General features: G+C 53.0%; 3 protein-coding genes across 5 annotated transcripts in view; 2 read left to right on the forward strand and 1 right to left on the reverse strand.

The window, feature by feature from the left end:
- Positions 1–1,016: 1,016 nt before the first annotated feature.
- On the forward strand, positions 1,017–9,470 carry NPPB (natriuretic peptide B; the record flags this gene model as incomplete). Its single annotated transcript, XM_081215869.1, has 3 exons — positions 1,017–1,142; positions 1,401–1,656; positions 9,325–9,470. 3 exons carry the CDS (start codon positions 1,017–1,019, stop codon positions 9,468–9,470), a joined length of 528 nt encoding a protein of 175 aa, XP_081071995.1.
- Positions 9,471–10,389: 919 nt separating this feature from the next.
- NPPA (natriuretic peptide A) lies at positions 10,390–11,469 on the forward strand (the record flags this gene model as incomplete). The annotated part of the gene is made up of 3 exons (XM_081215885.1): positions 10,390–10,509; positions 10,608–10,934; positions 11,458–11,469. 3 exons carry the CDS (start codon positions 10,390–10,392, stop codon positions 11,467–11,469), a joined length of 459 nt encoding a protein of 152 aa, XP_081072011.1.
- Positions 11,470–14,559: 3,090 nt separating this feature from the next.
- The window catches only part of CLCN6 (chloride voltage-gated channel 6), a 31,484-nt gene continuing 23,410 nt past the window's right edge, over positions 14,560–22,633 (reverse strand). Inside the window, exons 19-24 of one of the 3 annotated variants that reach the window (XR_014013606.1) lie at positions 22,261–22,418; positions 21,974–22,130; positions 20,281–20,388; positions 20,011–20,136; positions 16,488–17,558; positions 14,560–15,374 (exon numbers count right to left, since the gene is read on the reverse strand). Coding sequence is in view for 1 of the 3 variants with exons in the window: in XM_081214833.1 (XP_081070959.1) it covers positions 17,478–17,558; positions 20,011–20,136; positions 20,281–20,388; positions 21,974–22,130; positions 22,261–22,418 (630 nt within the window). In the remaining 2 variants the exon portion in view is untranslated. Of the gene's footprint in view, positions 17,559–20,010; positions 20,137–20,280; positions 20,389–21,973; positions 22,131–22,260; positions 22,419–22,633 lie in introns of those variants that run through there. The other 2 variants (XM_081214833.1, XR_014013607.1) reach the window with 2 other exon arrangements.

Below are 22,633 nucleotides of genomic sequence, written 5' to 3' on the forward strand. Positions count from 1 at the left end.
GAAGGCACTCCTTCACACCCTTAGTGTCCCAGCAAATAGATAACCATCTTCCAGTCATCCTTGCTTTTTCCGTGACGTTGCCTTGGTGGGAGAGAGGAGGTGCTGGCCCCTGGGGGGGATATGATAGAAGGCATTCCTGAATGACTTCATCTCTGGGCCTCGCCTCTCAAAATTCCTGTCAAATCAGCTCTACACTTTAAGGGATGGGAGAAGGGTCAGCATTCCAGAAGTTCCTTGTCATACCCAGACTTTTAATCAGGTGACACTGGAGAATTAGCATCCTAGTGCAGGAGGTTGAGAGAGGGCGGAGAGGGGTCTCAGACGTCTGTTGCCCCTGCCCCACGCTTGTCTTTCTGGCAAGACCCACGTTGAGGGGAGGGAGTCCTCTTGCGTTGTCGGCTCGGCGCGATCAGAACCACGGACAGCGGTCAGAGCGCCCGGAAGACCCGCCGCCGAGCAAGGTGCGGAGAGTTACAGGCGGGGAGGGAAGACGCGCTGCGGCGGGGGGGGAGGGGGGGGTGGTGGGGCGGCTGGGCCTGTTCTTTCTCTGAGTCACCCCGTGCGCCCGGCAGTTGCGTCGGGCCTCTGATCGCTGGGGTTCCCTCTGCCCTCTCCAGGAATGCTGGGGGGAGGAAAGAGAAAAGAGCCACTCTAAGGCCCCGGGGTTTTTGCAGGAAAGGGGGAAGCGAGAGACAAAGGACCTAGCGGTGTCCACCCAACCCCGCCAGCTCCCCCCGCCGCGCGCCCCCGTTCCCGGCCAGGCCCATTTCTATACAAGGCCTGCTGTCCCCGGCCTCCACCCCTCCGCGCGGAGAGGTGCATTCCCCCGCCCTGAGCTCAGCGGGCCGGGCCGGAACGCGCCGATAAATCAGAGATAACCCAGAGGGGCAGGGCCGACCCGGCTCTCAGGACGGGGGATAAAAGGCCGCGGTCGCCCGAGGACCCGGCAGGTGAGACGTGAGCCGGGACCCAGCGCAGCGGCAGCGGCGGCAACCTCTCTCCGCCCCTCCAGCGACATGGACCCCCAGACGACGCTGCCCCGGGCGCTCATGCTCCTTCTGTTCTTGCACCTGTCGCTGCCAGGCTGTCATTCCTACCCGCTAGGTGGCCCCGGCCCGGCCTCGGAGCTGCGCGGGATACAGGTGAGCGCTGCCGAACTGCATAAAGCCGGCTCGCCGGGAGGGCGCCGGCAGCAGCAATTAACGGGTCCCCACCTACCCCCACCCACGGTCCCAAGAGGTCCCCACCCTCCCTTGGGAATTAGTGATAAGAGAGTGAGAAAGCGGCGAGGCTGGGTGCGGGACCCCCGTCCCCAAGGCGGTCGGTTTGCCTTGGCGCCATCGAGGGCGGCTGGGCCCAGGTGCGGGTTCCTGAGGCTCCGCCTCCCCCACCCATCGCAGGAGCTGCTGGGCCGTCTACGAGGCAGGGTCTTGGAGCTGCAGGCCGAGCAGATGGACCTGGACCCCCTCCAGCAGGGCCACGGCCTCGCAGAAGCCTGGGGGACCCGGGCGGCCGCCCCCCCGGGGCTCCTCGGGCCCGGCAACAGCGTCCTCCAGGCCCTGCGGGGAATACGCAGCCCCAGGATGCTGCGCGACTCCGGCTGCTTTGGGCGGAGGCTGGACCGGATCGGCTCCCTCAGCGGCCTGGGCTGCAATGGTGAGCACCCACCCCCATTGCCACCGCGTGCTGCCTTTCTGGGTTTGATGTCTCTGGGGACCAAACTTTGAGCAAAGGACACTTGGATATCACTCTTTCTTGCTGACAGTCCTCAGGGCCAGGGAGCACCTTTCTGGAAATATTAAATTTTGACAACATTCATTACCATGCCTGTGAGTTCCCAGCCACCTTCTAACCACCTCCTGCCTCTCTTACCAAAAGGGGCAGAATCACCTTAGGATGTAACTCGGTCATCCCATGAATTACATCCATGTAATTCGGTCAATTGCCTGGCAGCCTCTTCTTGGCGCAGAAAGAGTATTAAAACATTTTCCTCCTGGTTTCCCCTGAACTGTCTAGAGCTGCAAGGGCAGAGGGCAGGATCACCAGGGTGGTGGTAATCCCCAGTTTACAAGGAGGAAAGCAAGGTCCAGGGAGATAGATTATTCCAAAGCCTCAAACATCCAGATGAACTGAACAGGGGGGAGGCACAGATGGCACATGGTGAGGGGAAGCTCAGGTCCTGCCTGTCTCCCACCCAAATGTAATCATCACTCTCTCTCTTCCCCACACAGTGCTGAGGAGGTATTAATAGAAGGTCCTGGCTGCATTTGATTCTCCCTCAACCCCCTGCTCCCCTTTGAAGCAACTCCTATTTATTTTTACTTATTTATTTATTTATTTGGTTGTTTTATATAAGATGCTTCTTATCTTTGAGCACAAATTTTCCATGATGAAATAAAGTCAATATTATAGCTTTTTCTTTTGAAATTGATTTGTCTCAGTGTTCTAAAAAATAATCCGTCATTGAAAAACAGTCAAACCCTGTGTTTTCTTGAAGATCCCAAAGATGTCCTAATGGTGGGGTGGGGACATGGCTTCAAGGGCTGGTCAAACAGTTGTGGGGGGGGACGGGGGGTGGTGGCTGCTTTTCTTTAAGGGCTTTTCATGCTCTGGACTGTCTCTAAATATCTCAAGCACTTGAGACACTTCCCAGAAACTACTTTTCAAAGGCCGGCAGTTTCTCCCTGGGAGTTGAATGGGCTCTGAGGTATTCCTGTGACATGAAGGTGTGTGTCAAGGTATCTGCCCCTTGACAGTAGCCTTCCCTTTGCCTGGAATTCTGCCATTAGAGGCACTCTCCCTGTATTTGTTGTTTCCAGAAGCTCTCAGAGATTGGGGGCGCTTTGTGTGTGTGTGTGTGTGTGTGAGAGAGAGAGAGAGAGAGAGAGAGAAAGAGAGAGAGAGAAAGAGATATGCCAGCTTATTTGCATTCCTGATGGGGGTGAGCCCTCCATCTGCCCCAAACCTCAGGTTCAAGTCTTCAATTCCTGATGTCATCCTGGAAAGGAGGCTTCTAAATCCTGAGCTTAATAGCACTTACATTTCCTGAGCCCATAAGTTTAGAAGTGCCTGAAAGAGGCCCAGCATTTCAGGGTGCCCTTCCTTTGGGGCCCCACATCTTCACTTCCTCTCTGCCCTAGAGAGAGAAGACCTTTATTCCAAGGCAGAAAAGGAGACAAGCACTAGAATCCTACTGTGTTGCCTTAATCAGCAGGTGGTCCTGGTAGAGGTCACTGCCCTCTCCTCTCAGGGTCCTCCTTCCCCTGCATCTTGGGTTCCAGGCATCCCAGGTCATGCTGCAGAACTCTCTCCTGCTTTCAGGCTCCCAGGCTTCAGTTCATGCAGTTTCCTTTGCCTAGAATGCCTTTTACGGTCCCAGCTCTGCAGGAGGACAGGATTATCATTATCCCCTCTTTATGGATGAGAAAACTGAGACCTAGAAAAGGGAAGCATCTTACCTGAAAGCATTCAGCTGCTAAGTGCCAACACTGAGGTTTGAGCAGAGATCCCCGTGACTCTCTTATGGCTTTTGTGCTGTTCTCATCTGATGTTTCTTTGAGTGAGAGGGAAAGAGAAGTGGTGGGTCTTTGTGTTATTTCTTATTTTAACCCAGTGTGCATTAGACATATCTAATGAGATTAAGATTTTGAAAATAAGTTTTTAGGACCAACTTATTTTCCAAGAAAACTTTGAGCCATCTTTGCCTAATGTTTTTGACCCAGGACGGTAATGAGTAATTAGCACGGTTAACATTTATAAAGGCCTCACTATGTACCAGGCCCAGTTCCATGAACTCATGTTAGTCCTTGCAACAACTATGCAGGAAGAACTCTTATTATCCTTCATTTTACAGATGGGGAAATCGAGGCACAGAGAGGTAATGTGACTTTCTCAGGGTCCCGCAGTTAGTAAGTGGCAGAACCAGGATTCAAGCCCACGCATACTGGTCCAGCAGCCAGGCCCCTAACCACTGCACAGCCCAACCGTTCCCAAGCCAGTGAATTAGGCTTGCTGGTGGGTTGGAAGTTCCCCCTCTTAATGGCATCCCTCAGTTCCCCATTTGGGGCTGCTGCGTATTGGCAACTTTCTCCCCCTGCTCAGGTGATGAAGACAGACCCCCTCCCAGAACGCCCACTCTACAAACCCAGCCAGCACTTCAGAATTCTTCCAGCTAAGTCCAGCTCTTCCATAAATAGAGCTCAGGCAGTGGAGTCTGTATGTATGATACAGATATATCCTGTTACTTGAGCCTTTTCCCCAAGCAAAAGTCCAGGAAGAAGACCCCAAAACAAACTGTGAAGGAAGCAAATATGCCTTCTGGAGGATGGGGAGTGGGTGGCCTGATGTACCCGATGAAGTGACATCTCATTGAGCTCCCCCTGTGTTTGGTGTTTGCGGGCAGTGCTGTGGCACATGCATCATCTATGGGTGCCCTTTAGAACCAACCCTCCCTAACCTGTGACCCTGGCCCCTTCAAACACATCCCCATGTAGCTATAGCCATGGCCTTAACCTCCCTGACTTTCCTATTACCAAACTTGTCCTCCAAAGAAGCTGCCAGATTATGTATCTCCATGGATGCTTGTCACTGTAATCTACCCAGAAAGACATGTTGGTGGACACAGGCCCAAGGATGCCTAGCCCACGGCTTCACAGCTGGAAGGAGCTTCAGTAGAGGGTAGACTGGCTTTGCTGGGTCTCCAGTTTTGAGGTTACTGAAGTCAGGACAGTGTTGGGCCTGAACGCTACATCTCATGTCACTGATTCTGCATTCCCCTCTCCATCCCTCTTGTGGCAGCTTTGACTTTTTTTTTTTTTTTTTTTGAGCCACGCCACACACCTTGTGGGACCTGGGACCTTAGTTCCCCAACCAAGGATCGAACCCAGGCCCTCGGCAGTGAGAGCACGGAGTCCTAACCACTGGACAGCCAAGGAATTCCCAACTTTGTCCCTTCTGAGAATGATTTGTGGCAAGAAAGAAAAATGCATTCTTTCCTCAGGCAGAACCAGGTCTAAACAAAGTCATGAACTTGGCCATTTGTCTTTGTTCGTGTTGCAGTTCTCAACCTTCTATCCCTGTGTCTGTAGGATTTTTCATGCAATCAGTGCTTTTCCACTAAGTGGCCCATTTCTCCTGTGGGATCAGGAGCCAGGCTCCATACAGCTGCCTGGGCATCCTGGAACATTTCAGCCCTGGGACCTTGTCTCCCACTCTTGTGCCCCCAGTATCTTGTCTCTGACACTGCCCTTGCTGCTTCAGTGCACACCAGCCCTAATTTCATCCAGCAGCACTGCACTTTCCTGCCCGAGGACTTTCTCTGGCAGCCAGAGTCCACTTCCTGTGGGCAGGCAGGAAGTGCTGGGGAATTGACATGGACCAGGAGCAACACTCAACCAACACCTAGGAGCGCCTTCTGTTCACGGGTGGTGTATATCTTTCACTGGTTACTGGATTTCTCTGCCGGGGTTTGGGATTAAGCTGCAACTGCCCACGGTGATCTGTGCAGCTAAACTCCTTCTCTCCCTGGTCACTTCCCCACTCTCCTGCCAGTATTTCCTGGGATTATCTCCAAAATAAACAACTTTGCTTGAATACTTGTCTCAGATTCAGGAGAACCCAAACTATGACACTCCCGAATGAGTAAACCTTCTCCCAGGGCTCCACCCTCGATGACTTCAGCCCTTGGAATCTTCCTTGACTGTGTTCTTTGGCTGGACCACCCAGGCAGTTACCATGTCCACTCCTCCTTCCTTCCCTCACCACTCATATTGGCGCACCAGCTTCCTAACTGGCCTCCCTGCCCTGGGCTCCCCGATCTGGTTCTTCCTGCATCGGGGGAGAGAGCAGAACCTTCATGCCTTAGCCAGCGGGTGACTCCCCCTCCCTGTGAGGCCCCTAGGGAGGGCAAGGTGCAGGGGTGGGCCCTCATGTATGTCCTTGGGTGGTATGCTGGAGGGGGTGTTTGTGAATCATGGTCATTGTGGATGTAATTAGTTGAGATGAGGTCATACTTGAGTAGGGTGGGCTCCTATTCCAATATGATTAGTGTCTTTATAAGAAGAAAAGAGAGAAACACAGAGAGGGAAGATGGTCATATGATGACAGAGACAGATTGGAGGGATGCATCTACAAGTCAAGGAATGCCAAAGATTGCCGGCAGCTACCAGAAGCTGCAAGAGACAAGGAAGGATCCTTCCTTACAGGTTGTGGAAGGAGCCTGGCCCTGCTGACACCTTGATTTCAGACTCTAGCTTTCAGAACTGTGAGACAATCCACTTCTGTTGTTTTAAGATACCCAGTTTATGGTACTTTGTTACAGCAGCCCTAGGGATCTAATGCAGTGCCCTCATCCTTTTCTCTCCTCATAGACTGTTCGAAGGTGCTGGGTTCCACAAAGCTCTCTGGACATGTGCAGCATGACCAACCAGCCGACCAACAAACCACTAAGTTGTTTTTGCAAAGCTGTGACCAGCTTGGTAACATATCACTTTATATTTGCTCTTTCTCTTTCCTTATCTGTGGTGGGCAGCCTCTGAGATGGCCCCCATTGATGCTCATCTCCTGGTATTCATCCCTTAGTAATCCCCTCCCTCTGAGTATGGGCTGGACATTATGACTCACTTCTAATGAACACAGTACAACAGAAATGATGGGGTACCACATCTAAGATTAGGTTACAAAGAGATGATGGCTTATATAATGTTTCCCTCTCTACCTAAAGGAAGTCAGCGGCATCTCTGTGGAGAAGCCCACGCGGTAAGGAACTGACATCTCCAGCCAACAGTCAGTGTGGACCCAAAGACCTGCCAACAGACACAGGAGTGAACTTGAAAGCAGATCCCCAACCAAGCCTTGAGATGACCGCAGCCCTGGCCAACATCTTAATTGTAGCCTGTGTGAGCTCTGAACAAGGGGCACCCAGCTAAAGCAGAGCCAGATTCCTGGTCCACGGGAACTATTAGATAATAGATGTGTAGTTGCTAGGGTTTGGGGTAATTTGTCACACAGCAGTTGTTGACTAATACACTATCTCACTTCCCTTTGCTCCTCACTCTTACTTCCCTTGAACTAGAACCCCCATAAAGCTTTAGCAAATCAACTTGTCTTGGGCCTTTTTCCTGGGGAAGCTGCCCCCAAATTCCAGTCTCTGTGACCTCCATGTTGCACCAGAGAAACAGAACTTCGTTTTCAAAGTCCAAAGCAACCATTCCTAAATACGCACCAATGTCCTACCAATTTCTCCCAACTGGGGCTTCTGCTTTAGGCTATTTAGGTCTAACAGACTTGTCCCATGAATGTAATGGGTTTTTCACACCAGTTCTGCCCACATGTGACGTTGCTGGGCCCTCACGGCTCCCCAAGGCAGCCCACAGCATCCCCATGGAGAGTCATGAAACCAAACTGGGCTAAAAACTGGAGTTACCCCATTCTGTATCCTCCCACCTATCTGCAACCTTTATTCCATCATATGACTAAGATGACTTCTTTCCAGTGACAGGGAAACAAAGCCTTTTGATTTTTTCAGCTAGTGGGAGAGGTGGAGGTGGAGGGTGGACCTGGTCTTCTGTGCCTTTTGCTTTTCTTCTCTCTCACTCCCACAGGCTGGCTTCTAAACACCCCATTAAATATTAACTCCTCCACACATACCCCCCGAAGTGGAACAGGGGCACAAAAATGAAGAGAAACTGTACATCAAGGCATTTTCCATTTCAGGGACAAGTCAAAGGCTTTAAGAGGGTTGGGCGGTAAGTGTATTTGGAGATTGTCTGTTTTCCCTGGGCCCTGTTAGTGCAGGGGGTGGTGCTGGTCCTGTACAAAGCCAGGGCAATAAACCTAAGTATTCTTTTTTTTGCCATCCACCCTCCACAAAAAACCAAAAACAATAGAAGGAACTCAACAAATGACACTCGTGCCCCACTCCAGTTTCACTCTGGAAGACAAAACGTAACTTTAATAAAAGGAGCTGGGAAAATTCTGAAATTCTCCTTCTGGAACCTTGGACGGGATTTCCGCTTTTCCTTGGGCCACCAACAGACTTCAGAAGTGGCTCAGGACGCAGGAACAGCATCAGCCCCCAGAGGCCAAGCCATGGCAGAGGCCACCTGCCATGATGCCCTTCCGGAAGTCTTGCCTGCATCAAGGGTCTGTCTCAAAGGGTATCTCCAGGAGACGGGCTGTGTGACGCACGCAGCGAGGAGCATCAGTTCCCCCAGGGTGGCTGCTCACTGAATCCTCTGCTAATAATAAACCTGCCACCCGAGCTATTAAACTGTGAGCACATTCCAGAGACTCGTCAGGATAGAGCGGTTCTTTGCCCCCAGCGCTCCTACTCAGAATTGCACTCATTTCAGATTTCAAGTTGAGTTTGGCCGACCCAAATCTTTTCTCCTTTAGAATAACCCCCACCCCGCCATCGAACACCTCTCATGACCCCTGGCCACGTAATACCTGGATTTCCTGCCCTTTCACTGTGTAACAGCCTCTCTCTCTGATCAGCCAAGGAGTGAGCACAGTTGGGGGAGGGTCCGGCCAGGACAGAGCTGTCATTCCACCCACACTTCCTGAGCTTCTACAGGGTAGATTGAAACATGTTAGGTGTGTAAATAGGTCATGGGGCTTGGATGTGGTGCTTTCCTGAGATAGTCCACATACTTGCAGACTTGCCAAGCACGCAAAGCTGAAGTTCCAGGGCAGGGGGAAGGCAAGGAGGTGCTCGGAGGCAACCTGAGAGGCTGGGATTAGGGTGGTGTTTAATCAGGAACTGAGACTAAAGGGCTTGTTAAGGAACCTTCGTGCAAAGAAGCAGCGGGATCTGGGAAGTGGGCGGAGAGTACAGGCGTTGGCGTCAGACCTGGGGTCCGAGTCCTGGTTCGGCCGAGTGACATTGGGCAAGTGGCAGATGCTCTCAGTCTCAGTTCTGTCCCTCTATGAATGGGGACAATACTACCCACCTTCTGGGGCTGGTGACGAAAAGGAAAGAATCCATATAAAGCTCTCAGCACGGTGCCTGGCACATTCCAACCAACCAGTGAGGACAACCATTGTGAGCATCGTGCAACTATATAGCAATTCACACTTCAAAATACGTTCACATATTAATAGCTCTTATGAGCCTCACAGATGAGGAGAATAAGGCCCCAAAGATGTATGCAATTTGGCTTGTTTGGGGCTGCAATGCAGGGTTCTCATCCCTTCAAGTGTAATGTTTCCCCCGGATACGTTACATTGAAGAATGTAGAGCGTTAAGTCCAGTGCTCAGTAAGTGGAGGCCACTCATTACATGTGGACAGGCTCGCTGCCTGGTACTTCTCTTTTGGGGACCAGGAAAATGGCGGCTTCAGTGGCTCATCGCTTGCCTGGCCTTGGAGAAGCACATGGGAGGCGTTAAGGGAAATTGCATGGGCCACAGCTGCATCCCACCTCGCTCCAGCAGCCAACTTCGCACAGGGGGCTTTCCCGGCGAGGTGTGAGGCATGACAGGCTTCAAGCCCAGAGTCTGAGAAGCAGCAAAACTTCTATAAATGAAAACGCTGGTATCCTCTTAGCATCAATCTCCCCAAAGCCTTGGGGGGAGCCGTGCGGTGAAGTGGGGGAGCTTTGCAGAGGAATGATTGTGTTCCCAAAACTTTTCTTGTGTTTCTATTTGGGGGTGGAGTTCTCGGGACATTTGTCACATCTGGTTCTGGCTAACTTAGTATTCTAAAAAATAACTCCTTCCTCACCTGACCACTGAGAGTGACAGCCAGGTGTCAGGACAGCCCTGTGGAGGGGGAGGTCTGCCCTCGCCGCCGATGAGTCAGGTATGAGGCCAGCTGGAGCATCTGGACTAATTTGTCCTGAGCTGAGCTGCCGGCTGCCTGCCATTTCCTCCCCTCCCGCCCTTATTTGGAGCCCCTGACAGCTGAGCCGCAAACCAACGGGGGAGCTGGGCGCCGGCCAACCGTCACCCTCTGCTTCCCCGCATGGGTCCGGTTGCTGATGAGAAAGAAGCCCGAGGCATCGCTGTGAGATAACCAAGGACTCTTTTTTGCTCTTCTCACACCTTTGAAGTGGGAACCTCTTGAGGCAAATCAACAAGAATGTGGCTCCTGCAGCTGGGGGTCCCGGGCTCGTTGGAGCTGCTCAAGGCGGAGGGGCTGTGACGAGCTGGCTGGACTGATAACTTTAAAAGGGCATCTTCTGCTGGCTCCTGGCTCAGCTGCTTTATCGCTGCAAGTGACAGAATGGGGAGGGTTCCATCCCTCTTGTGCTCTCAGAGAGCCAAGGGGCTATAAAAAGAGGAGGCGCAGGGCAGCTGGGAGACGGAGACGGAGGAAGGCCACGGGTGGGAAAGCAGAGAGGAGAGAGAAGAGGCAGCAAGCACCAGACCGCTCCTTGACCGACGCCAGCATGGGCCCCGCCACCATCGCCGCGAGCTTCCTCCTCTTTCTGGCATTTCAGCTCCCAGGGCAAACCGGAGCGAACCCCGTGTATGGCTCTGTGTCCAACGCAGACCTGATGGATTTCAAGGTAGGGCCAGGAAAGGGGCACGGTCTGGGATGAGGGGGCTTTGTGACGCTGTGCCAGGCAGTGAGACTTCTCCCTTTCCCTGTTTTCCTTTTGTAAAGAACTTGCTGGACCATTTGGAGGACAAGCTGCCTTTAGAAGATGAGGCTGTGCCCCAACAAGTACTAAGTGAGCAGAATGAGGAAGCTGGGGTCCCTCTCAGCCCCCTTTCTGAGGTGCCTCCCTGGACCGGGGAGGTCAACCCAGCCCAGAGAGATGGGGGTGCCCTTGGGCGGGGCCCCTGGGAAACCTCCGATAGATCTGCCCTCCTGAAGAGCAAGCTGAGGGCACTGCTCGCTGCCCCTCGGAGCCTGAGGAGGTCCAGCTGCTTCGGGGGCAGGATGGACAGGATTGGAGCCCAGAGCGGACTGGGCTGCAACAGCTTCCGGGTAAGAGGAACTGGGGATGGAAATGGGGTGGGCGGGAAGGAAATTGTGGTTTTGTTGAGGTTCAAACCTTGTGAAAGAATACCACCAGGGGACACCTTCAGCAGGAAAGGGAACAGCACAGACGCTTACTCCCTTTGAAATTTCTGTCCCAACTGGGTAGGTGCCCCATGAGTCTCAGAACCATGATACCATCCTCAGCTACAGTCTGCTGAGAAAATGCTAAGAAGAAAAGAAGTTACTGCTAGGAGCACTGGGAACTTAATACGTTCATGGGGCCAAGTCACCTGCGTACTGCTGATTGGCAGTTCATGTCCCTCGAGGAATTGTCAGATCCCGAAGGACCGGAATTTACCAGGATTGACTTTACTAGCTTCTCATGGGCAATTTGTTTACCAGTTCGTGGAACTCAGAGGGTCATCAAGCTGGAGCGGGGGCTGGTGGGAAGGGAGCACGGTCCTATGAAGCTGACTTTTTCCAGTGGAGGCAGGTCACCAAGCCAAACACGTCTCTGCTCTCTTTGTAGTACCGAAGATAACGGCCAGGGAGGAAAAGGCGGGCCAGGCCCCCGGCAGACTTCAAGAGACCCTCATCCCCTGGGATCTCTCAGCTTTGTCCCATCTCGTTGCCATCAAGTTGAGTTGTGACCAGCGTCCTATTCAAGCATCAGCCTCCTGTCAACATTTCTCACATTTTATGCTAAATGTAGATAAAGTGGTTTAGTTGTGGCTTCTCCACCTCTCCCACCCATGCGTTAAATTTTAGTCACCTGTTACTGACATCGGTTTGAAAATGAATAAACTTCAGCACCACGGACAGAAGCTGGAGGCTTGGTGTGATTTCTTTCATTTCCTGGGGAAGGGAGTTCAGCCTGATGGTCCTTATCATTTTACCTTTTGTCAAAGAGAATAATGCTCAGTTCTTTTCTTCCTCCTTTTTTAAAAAAATAATAAACCTATTTTGGGGAGCAGTTATAGGTTCACAGCAGAATTGAACAGGAAGTAGAGATTTCCCACATATCCCTGTCTGTCCCACGTGTACATCCTCCTCCATTATCAACATCCCTGCCAGAGTGGGACATTTGTTACCATGGATGAACCTACAATGACACATCATGATCACTTAATGTCCATAGTTCACATCGAGTTCACTCTTGGTGGTGTACACTCTATGGGTTTGGACAACTTCGGCTTCCTTTCGTTTCTCCCTCCGTGAGCACGTGTGTGTGTGTGTGTGTGTGTGTGTGTGTGTAGGGGGTCGGGTCTCAAACCACAGCTCTCAACTTGCTCTCACTCACACTGCAGCCTCATCATGGATCCTGAAAAAGCTCCTGGAGACCAAAAGGGCATTTATCTTTATATTCAGATTTGCTCACATTCAGGGCACTTATTTATTTATTTATTTATTTATTTATTTTTTATTATAATTTTTTTTTGCAGTACGCGGGCCTCTCACCGTTGTGGCCTCTCTCGTTGCGGAGCACAGGCTCCGGACGCGCAGGCTCAGCAGCCATGGCTCTCGGGCCCAGCCGCTCCACGACATGTGGGATCTTCCCGGACCGGGGCACGAACCCGTGTCCCCCGCATCGGCAGGCGGACTCTCCACTACTGCGCCACCAGGGAAGCCCAGGGCACTTATTTATTGAAAAGAAAATTTACAAACATCTGGGCTTTTTTTCTGGTTACATCGAAAGTAGCTTGTACTCAATATGACACTTTTTGTACACTTAAGTGTTTTTTCGTTACTGTTATTATTATTATTTTTTAGAGGCACGTATGTAAAATGAGGGCACTAACTCTTCTCTGACACCTTTTGAGAGGTAGTGCGGCAGCTGAGTGAATTGCACTTTTAATCTGAAGAAGAGTAGGCAGGATATTTGGGTTTAAAAGCTGAGCAAAGTGAAGAAAGAAATATTTGCTGTGCTGACAAACTTCATTCAAGTTTATGTGCCTTTTGGGCACTAAATTAAAAAATTAGCCATTGGCTTTCCCAAATTCAGGTCCAAGGTGTTTGGACTTGTAGGTTTCACCAAGGTGGGAGCCACTGGAGAAGTTTCTTTGTATCTGCTTCTGAAAAGGGTGCTGCCCAAAGCAGAAAATACCAGGCCCTGAGTTCACCTGCAACATGAAGCAGTGCTCTGACCAATTTTCCCAGCCGTCACCCCCTGACACCTCACTCTCCGAATCAGATTCTATGACACTCTTCCGACAACCCTCCACCTTCGCTTCCCCGCGCCCTTATTCACGCTGTTCCTTCCACCTAGAATGCCCTCTATCCAGAGCCCTTGAGACCGTTTTGCTCATTTCTCAAGGCTCATTGAGAATGCCACTTCTTCCCTGAAGCCTTCCCTGACACCACATGCCCAGGACAAATCGAGCTCTTCATTGGCAGCATTTTATAACTATCGTATAGCTATTATCATAGACCACAATTTGTCTCGGTATGCGACTGCGTCTGTGTCCCTGGACTGCAAGCTCCTGGAGGGTCAGTGCCCCTTCAGCAGCCCCTGCAGCACGTGGCACATTGGATGCTCTATAAATGTCGGTCACAGTGTCTTGTTCTGGTGCAGAAATTGAGAAAAGAGGAAATAAATTAGCAACTTGCTCCTTGTAGAGGGAAGGGGAGGCCAGGAGTGAATTGATGGATAGAGAGGGAGGTGGGGAAAGAACACTAAGGTAACCACTTCTCATAAAGATGCTCCTTATGTGGACTCTGAACGCAGAGGGTGGAAAGCCAAGAACAGAGGACTGACGAGGACCAGGAGGGTGGAGAGCAAGGAAGCAGCGTCTGTCTAAAGCCGGCTCCTGAGTTCCGGCACTGGGGGAGTGGGAGCTGCTGAGAGGAGAGGAGTGGGGACCTGGGCTCACTGCCAAGATGTCGCAGTGACACAGCGGGTGCTTGCCAACGGAATTCACTGAACGTGCCAAATACCCAAACACACGAGAGACGCCCCTGGAACTCAGAGGACCCTTGGGGATGGGTGGACGGGGGGATAGGTGGACGGGGGGATGGGTGGAAGGGGGGATGGGTGGAGGGACCTGAGCCGACTGAGACCGTTTGCCACTGTGGAGTGGCAACTCGAGGCAGAACAACTGGAGATCAAGAAAATCACGTGTCCAGCAAAACAAAATGTGAGCAAAGAGCCATGGCAGGTGGCAGCGACGAAGCTGGCTGCAAGGGCTAAACATCCTCAGGCCCAGCACCAGGTCCATGTGTTCTGGTTGGACATCGGGGAAATCTGCCTGTGGGGCAGCTTCCTAAACGCAACACCAACAGGAACCGAATGGCTTCTCCACCAACTGCTGCGGGAAGGAACGGCTGGAAGGACAGGTGGCTTTATAGGAGGAAAGGACCTGTACACTGGGCCCAACAGTGTCGACGTGAAGGGGGAACAGGAGAGGGGGACACCGGTGGTTTTTGCTAAGATCCTCAGGACTAAACTGGTTCTTATACTAAGGTGGTAAGTGGCACCCTGTGGATGCAGAGGCCTGCTGGGAGAGCTATAAAGACCTGAGACTATAACCCCCTCCCCAGCTGTGCAATTTTTACATATTAGAAAGAGAGAGGGAGTGAAATGAAAACCAAGTAGGTACCACTCTAAAGAAAGTGCACAGTGGAGACAAGAGGATGATGGAGATGAAGACATTGTATTCTGACATGTTACAGTTACAGTGAGAACTTCCAAGTTCCAAGAGTTCAAATAAAAATAGAATTTTACAAATTAAAAAAAATACAATTTATATACACAGTAGAATTAGCTAACATTACCATTTAAACAAACAGTGCAAACAGAGAGAGGGAAGCTGCTACTGTTGAAATGACCAAGGTCCACGAGCCGTGGGGCAATACCGCACATCAATACTGCAGGCCTGGGAGGGCGCTGCTGGCCTTTCCGGAGGCTTTCTTGTCCCCCGAAGGCCGTGTCAGTGCGTGAATTTGCATCAGAAATGTCATATGGTCAGCTGGGTCAAGTATGCAAGTGTCCATTCCAGTCCGGAACTGTTAAACAAGGTCACAAGCAAATCGTCCCCCAGAGCACAAAGATCCCCCAGTCGGGTGGGGACTCTTGGCCCCCTCCCCCATCACCTCAGCCAGGAAAACAGGAAACCATCTCTAGCCAACCCCAGCCCAGGCCCCAGCCCCCGAAGGTTTCTGTTTATCCAGGTGCCAGGTTCACTGGGAGGGCATCAGGCTGGTAAGAGGCGGGATACTCAGATGCAGATTTCTAACTAACAGAAATCAAAGGAGGGAGGCTTACAGTTACTTTGTTACAAGTGGAGCCGCGCTTGTCTCTGGGCTTGTCTGGAAAGGGCAAGACGCCAGGACAGGACAGGAAATAACGTGCCTTTCCAGAGGGGCTGGGTTTGGGTCCTCCTTGGTGGCCATTCAGTCCGTTCTGGGGGAGGGACGCGTTTGCACTCTGCCGTCTATCTCTGGGCTACACTGAAGGGAACAAAATATCTGGTGGCTTAAACACGACGTGATGTGCAGGAGGCATAAACCCTGACACCCCTCACCCAGGGTGTCCGGGAGGCCAGCAGCCTGGGACCCCGCCCTCTGGAGGCGGGAGATCCTCAAGCAGGACCTCAGTGCTACCAATTTCAGGAGGGAAGAGAAAAGCAGGTTCCTGGTATGGGCGGTCATGCCACTTGCCTGACTTGGGCACTGGTTTCCTTCTTAATAAAAGGAAGAAATAATGCGGTCAAGTTCCAAATGCTGCCTTAAAATAGTGGCAGCTGGTTGAACGCAATCACATTAGAAGGGCTTGCCCTTTTGGTCCTTGGGATTTCTCGAACTACTTACTGGGAGTTTCATCTGTGTTTCATAAGTCAAGTGCACCCAAGGAAGTGGACAATTTTAAAGGTCAAAGTAATCTTGGTCAAAGAGATGAAGAAAATGGAGGAATGGAGGGGCCAGAGTCATTGGCAATGATGCTGACGCAGCCCCCCCGGCGTAGGTGGAGTTGTTCCCTAGAGTGTGTGGAGCACAAGACCTGAGCCAGCAAAGCTGGGCGGACACCCACCCCCCAGGCTTAAAGGCGGCAACAGAAGTCAGGAGGCTGAGGGGAGAGAACGGCATGGCTGAGGCCCGGCACTGACCTCCTCAGGCCAATTCCATGACTTAAAGAAAAAAACAAAAAACTAACGTAATGCAAATGAATGCCACCTTGACCCTCAGAGCACATGTGCCACATGGTTGCACGATGGGCCTAAGACGTTGCTAAACATGTAGAGCGAGCACAAGAGGAAAGTAACGCAAATGCCTTTGGTGCCTCTTCAGAGAGGACCAACCAGCCCAAAGGGAAACTAAGTCACTGAAAGAAAGAGGGAGGCTTCCTCCGCTTGATGTTAAAACCCCGGGGCACGTGCTGGCAGGAGGCACCTCCCTCTCCCCGCGGTTAACCCCTCCTGAAGTTTCCACTGCTGCACCGCTCAGTAGGCTGGGGGTGGCCAGCAGGAGGCCAGTGGGAAGTGCTCGAGAAAGGCAGACACCCTCTTCCTCGATTAACCATCTGCTGTACTGTCACGCTCTGGCTTTTTAAGCCACATCGTGTACCTGTGAGTGGACCTGGCTCAGGATTCACTCCTTTCCATCTTCTGAATAACTGCACCATTGCCCAGAGTCAAGTGAAGCAGCTTTATCTAGGGGTGCCCTGCTTTTAGGGGTGATGCCAAGATCCTCTGGGCTGGGGTTGCTTCACCAGGAAGATGCAGGTACAACTTAAGTTTAGTAATTCCATGGAGAAGAAAAGGACCAGAGTAAGAACGTGGCACTCGGAGACCACGGGTAATTTGGAAAACGGAGAGGAAGCCGAAATGCTCCAAACGAGGGCAGGTGTAAATCTAACCCTACTGTCAGACCTATTGTTCGGGAACTATCAGCGGGATTTGAATGCTTTGTGCTTCTAGCGTTCTAGATTCACAGCACAGCGGCGAGACCAGAGCACCAGCTCACACTCAGAAGCAGAACTTCCCTCAAAATGAACTGCTGAAGATGTCAACTTAAGAGTCCCAGTGAAAACGGGCCTCCCTGAAACATGCGTAGTTTTCTCAGGACCCAATTCCTCAATTTAGTAATTGACTGAATTCTGCAACTGGCATTCCACCCAGTGTTTGCCTCGGTCAAGGTCCCTCCCATGATGGTTTAAGGCAACAGCTGGGTTCCCTAGGAAAGGAGCAAATAGGTGGTGGGGAACCTGCTCCGAGCGCCCCCCGCCAGTGGGTGAGGCCTGACTTCCCCTCTGGTCCTGGTGCTAGCGGGAAGGAGGGGCTGGGGCCTGTGCCAGCACTGGATGGGGGGGCGCAGGGGGCAGGAAACGGGAAGACACTGGCTGAGAGGTCACACAAGTCCAGACTCTGATGGCTTGACACTACCCCCAGGAGCTCTGACGGCCAAGTGTTCGATGATTGCAGGCTTTCCAAGTGAGCGGGCGACTGGGAATCTTCCATGCCCGGGAACATCCCTCGCCAGCCATGGCGGCGGAGCCCGAGCTTCAGCTCCCGGAGGGGACGGGCTGGCATGTGGCGGCGAGGCCGAGCCGGGCCGTCATAGGGTCTGGTAGTGCTGCCGCAGCCGTGCCTGCAGAAACTCGTGTGTCAGGTTGTGCCGTGTGATGACCCCAACGATCTAGGACGAAGCAAAAAAAGACCCAAGTCACCTGCAGAGTGAACCCCACTGGGACGAGAACACGAGGGACAGGAGTGGACAGAGCTTGCCCGGCCCGTCTCAATCAACGGCAGGGCCAGAATCAGGTCCCGGAAGGCCGGGGACAGGCCTGACAACATGATCAGGACACTCATTTCAAAGGCCACCTAATTTCTAAATGGGAACGAGATAAAGAGACAACTCGCGATCGCAAGCTGGAGGCCGATGGGACAAATTTAGCTCCAAACGGTTTTAGTTGGGCCGGCTAGAATCTGAATGTGAATGTCTTTTTAAACAGGGCCCACGCTCTCTAGCTTCTCAGCCACCACACCCAGCCCGCTTGGTGTGCGTGTGCAAGACGAAGAGCCCAGGGGAGGCTTCTGAGAGGCGGTGACCCCTGCTCCAGCTCAGAAATCCCATCTTTCAGAACTACCTGAGTCACTGTGATATTGGGATTTATAATAACACATATCCGGACTTTGTCCTAGTTCCTGGCACAAAGCTCTTAAAACTCTTGGCATTTCCTAAGTGATGAGTAATAAGGGTGTCTTATTATTCATAACAAGCCCCTTTCAACCACCCCAGAGTTTATGTTAATGAAGTAACTTTTAGAAAGCCCTTAAGGATGGAGGCTGGTTTCCCAGGGAACCAAGTGTGTGACTGACTAGAAGATTGGAACTTTCATTCCCACCCCCCTAGCTGGGGGAGGGGAGGGCTGGAGGTTGAATCCATCACCAATGGCCAATGATGTAATCAATCATGCCTAGGTCATGAAGCCTCTGTTAAAATCCCTGAACTACAGGGTTTGGAGAACGTCCAGGCTGGTGAACACGTAAGGTGCTAGGTGGTGCCAGAGAGGACGCAGAGCTGGGCACGCCTTCCCCATCCCACATCCCTTGCCCAATGGATCTCCTCCATCCGGCCGTCCCGGGGTTACTGAATTACTGTTTACTATAAAAGGATATAAGTCACTGTCTTCCGGAGTTCTGTGAGCAGGGGGTCATGGGAACCTCCTATTTACAGCCAGTCAGGAGCACAGGTGACAACCTGGACTTCCCGTTGAAAACTGAAGTGGGGGGGAAGGCGGGTGTGATGAACCGTCTTGTGGGGCTGAGCCCTCAATCCGAGGGGCCCGACGCCGCCCCCAGCAGACAGCGCCAGGGCCGAGTTGAGTTTAGGATGCCCAGCTGGTACCCGGAGAACCAGAGAACTGCTTTGCGTGGGGAACACCCGGCCTCCTCCGCCAAGCCAGTGACAGGAGCACAGCAGAGCAGGAGAGTCCAGAGAACCAGCGTCCTCCCTAAACGGGTATTTTCCACAGTCGGCGCGGTGACTCACAGCTGTCACTGAGGTGGGTGTCCCACACCTTAAACTGCGTTAGGACTGTCAGCGCGGCTGTACTTCAAGGAACACGATCTGACTCCCTGCCGCTAAACCCGTGTAAGGACACGCCGTGCCGTCGGAGGTCCTGCTGTGACCCTCACTTTGGAGAGGCGTCACTTCCTGGAGGGCAACGAGGCGACACCCACCGAAAGCCTCAAACAGGTGACCATTTATGGTGAAATTTAACTAGATATTGTACAACAGAGGACAACTGAATAAGTGACTGGACTGCCACGCAACGGGACGCTCTTGAGCTGTCAAAGTATCCCAAGTGAACACTTTCTGCTGTGGAAAGTCATTTCCTATAGATTAATTGAAAATTTAAGCTATCAAACAGGATAAATAGTATAAACATCTTCACTAAACCTTGACATATAAAACCTCTATGTCTAGACACAGAGGAAAAATACAAGATATACTCTGAAAAGTTAACGTGGCTGCCTCTACAGAGATAAGGATTTGGCATTTCTTTTTCCTGCCTATCTGTATTTTCATATTTTTCTACAAACACCAATGTTTGTGGAATAAGAAAAACAGTTCTAAGAAAAAGAAAACAATGGAAAAATCTGTAGCAATAATTACTAGGTATTTTACCTTTCAAAACTCTCCAAGTATTTTGTCTGAAACTCCCTCATTTACTGCTACAAATTCCCATAACAGGTGGGGAACTGACCCCCTCCTCAAGGAGGCGTCATCAGGTCAAGGGTGGAGAGGAAGCTTTCAGGATGGAGACAAGGCCCTAAGCGCTTCTGGGCCTCAGGAGGGAAGACCAGTGAGACGCTGGTGACATCTGCCGGCCACACAGGAGACGGCGTAGAAGAAACACCCCGGAGGCAAAGGGGAAGGTTCCTGAAGCTACCCCAGTCTCCCCCTCCACCCCTGGGCCCCTCACTCCCGGTGGGGAGCCACAGAGCAGGTCGGGTCTGAGAAGCCTCCCTGTGGGATTCTGCTGCTCCTTCATGGGTGAGAGGCCCCGCCTCCCCAGCAGCACTGCCTTTAGAGGGTCTTTTTCAGAAGATGCGGCCGCAGGCACACGCGCCCTCACGCTCACCTCTCCCACTGCATTCACCACGGGCAAGTGCCGCAGGCCCATCGTTCTGAACAGGTTGAAAACTTGGGAGACGTGGGTGTTGGGGGAAACAGTGAAGGGCGCGGGGTTCATGTACGGGGTGACGTCCTGCAGAGGAGACAACACAGGGGACCTGTGGCCTGTCCTGCCCGCCCAGGATCAGAGGCCAACCGTGCGGACGAGCAGCGGTCCACGCGGGACATGCCCTCGGCCTCCGTGCCTGGCCCCGTCCCCAAGGGAAGCCCGTCTCACCACGATCATGCGCGGGTTCAGCAGGGTCAGGTCCAGGTCGTGGATGTCGGGGTACCGCGGGTAATCCTCGGCCATCTCAGCGTAGGAGAGGCGCGGCTGGCTGGCGCTCTGCAATCCCAACCGAGACAGTCCTCGCACCGAATGCGGCAACTGGCAGGTCACCTTTAGAGACCCCCTCCCTCTGCGTCTGAGAGCGGGGCGGGGCAGAGCAGGGGCCAGAACAGGTGCTGCACAGCCAGCTCTCCGCCAGTTCCCAGCTGTGCCTCCCTGGGCCAGTCCCGTAACCTCTCTGGACTTCCCTTTCATCTGTAAAACAGACCTGAGCTATTCCAGAGTTTCAAGGAGAAAAGTGCTAACTAATAGTAGCTGTGTGGGGTGACTTGTGTCACCCCAGAAGGTACGTCCGAGTTCTAACGCCTGGTACCTGTGAACGTGGCCTCACTGGAAACAAGGCCTTTGTGAATGGAATCAAGTTAAGATGAGGTCATCCTGGAGTAGGGTGAGCTCTAAACCCAATGACTGCTGTTCTTATGAGAGAGGAGAGGACACACAGGGAGAGAGTGGGTGACGAGGAGGCAGACGTGAGTGGGGAGCCTCCAGTCGAGGCATCCCACCACAAACGAGGAAGGCGCCTCCGGAGGAAGCACGGATCTGCTGACACCTGCTCTTGTCCTGTGGCCTGAGAACTCTGAAAGAATACCCTGCTGTTGTTTGAAGTCACCCAGTTTGCGGCGACTGGAAGTGGCAGCCACAGGAGACTCACACGGGAGCTTCGCTACTCCTCCTGCCTTCTGAGCCTCCTGGACTTTCCCTCAGTTCTCACTGCTGCGGACTGTCAGTGGGCAGCTGGGCCGCCACTACCAGCTGTCGAGCGGGGCTCAGGAAGCACAGGTGCTAATCACTGCCCTGCCCCGCTCTCCTCCCCTTAACTCCCCTCTGCATACAGCCCTCCCCATCCACCACTGACTCGGGCCAGCTCTGGCGGCTCCTGCGTGCAGGCAAGGCCCTGTGTAGTCTGGCCCACTTCATGCCTCCAAATTCTCTGTCCCCTGTCCTCTGCACGTGACCTTTCCCCCATTTCAGCAGGGCTGGGCCTCCCCACAGGCCACACCCCCAAGCCTGAGCCTCTCCACCCATGGCCTTTTCTGTCCTGCCCATGTGAGCTGCTCTTCTGCAGGCCAGTGAGACCACGAGTGACCTCAGCTGGCTGCCCACAGGCAAGACCCAAAGCAGGAGAGTCAGTTTGGAAACTAGTCCTCTGCGTGACTTTTTCAGGCTCCATCTGCAGGGGTGAAGTGTGTCCCAGGTCGCTATAGGGACCACTCTGAACACAGCCCACCCATGCCTGCTATCTCGACAAAAACCAGAGAAAAAAGAAAACTACAGGGGAACTGATGAGAAGAAGGGTATTTCTCTGGATGACACATGTAACAAAGTTCATTCATGGCAGAGATTAAAGGCAGAAACTATATTAAGAGCCCACTGGCCAGAAGGACACTTAGCCACGGGTGAGGAGACTACGGGAAGAGGCGCTGGAGGGCAACTCGCAGCCCTGCTCGGTCTCAGCGCAGGGACCCTGTCTGCAGCGGGGGCCACAGGGCCACACACACCGCTGGACGGCAGGTGCAGGGACTGTGCTCCTGCCACCCTCGTGCCTTCCAGAATCCTGGTGGGAACAAGAAAGGAGACTCACCGACTGGCTTTCAGAATAACAAACTCCTCGGACGAGCAGGGTGACAAGCTGTGAGCGCAGGATCAGGCCGTGGAAGGTCAGTGGGCGGAAGCGCTCCTCCATGGTCCAGTCTTCGCTTGGGGACTGGTCAGGGTATAGGTTGGGGTAGGGAGTGTATCTGTTATACAGAAACCAGACGCTGCCTAGGACACCCTCAGCAGGATCACTTCCCGTCCACGTCCCCGACCCCCTCCCCCAATTCCGCGGGCGAGAGGCTGACGGCCCCGCAGGCGGCCGCGCTCCCTCACCTCCGCTCGAGCATCTGCTGCAGGAGGTCCTCCTTCTCGCCCGGGTCCTCGGAGGTCAGGTGCTCGTCGCACACGTTCCGCAGCTCGCTGGACGGGTAGGACTTCATGGACTGGCTCCGTCTGCGCTGCTCACCGGCACGGGTGAGGATGCTGCACTTCTGTGGGCGGGAGGGGTGGCGACGACGGCCAGCTAGTGCGGGCGTACCAGCACCCACTCAGGTGAGGATGTGGGTGCCAGTGCGGGTCAACAGCACAGGCCTACGCCGTAACTGCAAGAAACCTTCACAGCGGCTCAGGGGCTTGTGATCCAAAGGAGCCCCTCGGAGCCCAAGGTTTTTGCCAGCCCAACACCCCTACTCCTTTGATTTGGGGA

Source organism: Mesoplodon bidens (genome assembly GCF_964165515.1).
Source record: "Mesoplodon bidens genome assembly, chromosome: 2".
Taxonomy (NCBI): Eukaryota; Metazoa; Chordata; class Mammalia; order Artiodactyla; family Ziphiidae; genus Mesoplodon; species Mesoplodon bidens.